At 51.3% G+C, this 1,844-nt stretch overlaps 1 protein-coding gene across 1 annotated transcript in view; it reads right to left on the reverse strand.

The window, feature by feature from the left end:
* Nucleotides 1-42: 42 nt before the first annotated feature.
* The window catches only part of LOC105306141 (epidermal growth factor receptor-like), a 48,057-nt gene continuing 46,255 nt past the window's right edge, over nt 43-1,844 (reverse strand). The window contains exon 22 of the mRNA XM_023523863.1: nt 43-453. Coding sequence (XP_023379631.1) covers nt 80-453 — 374 coding nt within the window. The 3' untranslated portion in view covers nt 43-79. The remainder of the gene's footprint in view (nt 454-1,844) is intronic.

Below are 1,844 nucleotides of genomic sequence, written 5' to 3' on the forward strand. Positions count from 1 at the left end.
GAATAGAATATTCCGGTGCAATGGCTTATGGAGGGCTCGGATTTTATTTATTTGCTTGCCATCACGGGCAAATGTCAGGTCACGATGCTCGATGAGTCAAGCAAGTGTCTCCTGAAGAATGTCTGGGGGAGCACTGACACATGCTTTTGGACCCGAGTGCCTGCTGTGAAGAATATGACAGCACTTCTTTGGGGAACTCTAAGGTCTCAATTGTTTGGCTCCAGGCAGCGATGCCTTTCCGGGCACGGCAAGGCCCTCTGAGAGCCAGGTGCGGCCACGCGCGTGCGGACGGCCCCGGCCACTCACACTTGACCATGATCATGTAGACGTCGATGGTGCATATGGGCGGCTGTGGGAGGCGCTCTCCCTTCTCCAGCAGGGCTGAGACCTCGCTCGCCGGGATGCCATCATAAGGCTTGGACCCGAACGTCATCAGCTCCCACACGGTGACACCTGAGAGGGCGAAGCAGTCGCTTTAGGAGTCGGTAATCACAATGGCTTGTCTTTAAGTCATCGTTCTTGAGACCGGGTCTCAACTTGTGTTTAACGAACTCTGTGTCCGGGGCCTTGGGCAATTTGCTTCAATGCTGGAAGCCTCAGTTTACCTCTCTGTAACGTGGGACAAAGACAGGGTCTGTGTCCTAGGATGGTTGTGAGGATCAAATAAGATAATACAACTGGAATGTTTAGACAATGCCAGGCAAATAGTAAGTGGCCAATAAATGGTAAACTTTAGTCATCACAGCAAAGACAACAGAACCGTGCTAGCAACATAAATATTATCACGCAGGGTAGCAGGAGTAGCACACTCTGACGGCTGCCCTAAGCGACTTGGAAGCGGAGGGATGGATTACAAACAAGGTTAAAAACTGTGGGTTTTTAAATAATGGAAGAAAATGAGAAACAAAATATCTCTGTTCTTTGGATAAACATAAAAACCCTGTACTTTTTGTTTCAAAATTAATCATCGTGATTACAAAGAAAATCAAAGCTGTCGTCATTTGAGAATTGAGAATCGGTGTTTTTTCCAGACCATTCCCGAGTTCCGACGGTCTCCGTGCCTCTGTGCCTGGAACTCGCTGCTCTAGAAATGTGCAAATATCTCAGGGAGCGCGTCCTCACCCGGACAGCGAAGGTGCCCTGTGGTGCCACTAGAAATGACCTCAGTGGGACTGAGCCTGGATCCCCAGACTCCATAGGGAGGAATCAGACACGGGACCTGGGCCGTCCCCAGATCTCCGATTGGTCCGATGACCCATTTTCTCTCGAGTTGGCCTCCAGATCCAGATGAGCACAAACCCGGTTAGATTTTCCAGAGGCCATTGCAAAATGAACCGACCCGGATTAACATACAGAATTCACAGCTGGAAGATGAAGAAAAGCAAGGAGCCAGCGCCCAGAGAGGAGGGGCTTCTGGCCTTTCCCAGCGCCCCGTCAGTATGGACTTGGGGAGGAAGGGAGACCCCATTCCCAGATCTGAGGTCGACGATTCCCATCTACCTGGGTTAACCTGATTCCCATGTGCCTGGGTTAATCTCGTGTTTAACGTGCATGATGAGTCCCCGGGGGAAGGCGAGCCCTTCGGGGTTTGGCGTAAGCGGTGACAGGGAGGGGAGCGTGTGTCCCTGGTTGCTGGTTATGAGCGGGACTGGACGGTGGTACTAGTCCCCTCTCTTTTCAACCCCTAAGTGGGACACGGAGCTCCCTAATTTGTTAAAATTCTTTGCCTTGACCGGAGACTGGGGAGTGGAGTAACAGGGTATGTTTTTTAAACTAAAAGTGCAGGCTCACGATCCGGCAAGTCCAGGGTATGCAGGTCATTGTCACCGACAGCACGGTTCCCC

This window comes from Pteropus vampyrus, unplaced genomic scaffold (assembly GCF_000151845.1).
Source record: "Pteropus vampyrus isolate Shadow unplaced genomic scaffold, Pvam_2.0 Scaffold424, whole genome shotgun sequence".
Taxonomy (NCBI): domain Eukaryota; kingdom Metazoa; phylum Chordata; class Mammalia; order Chiroptera; family Pteropodidae; genus Pteropus; species Pteropus vampyrus.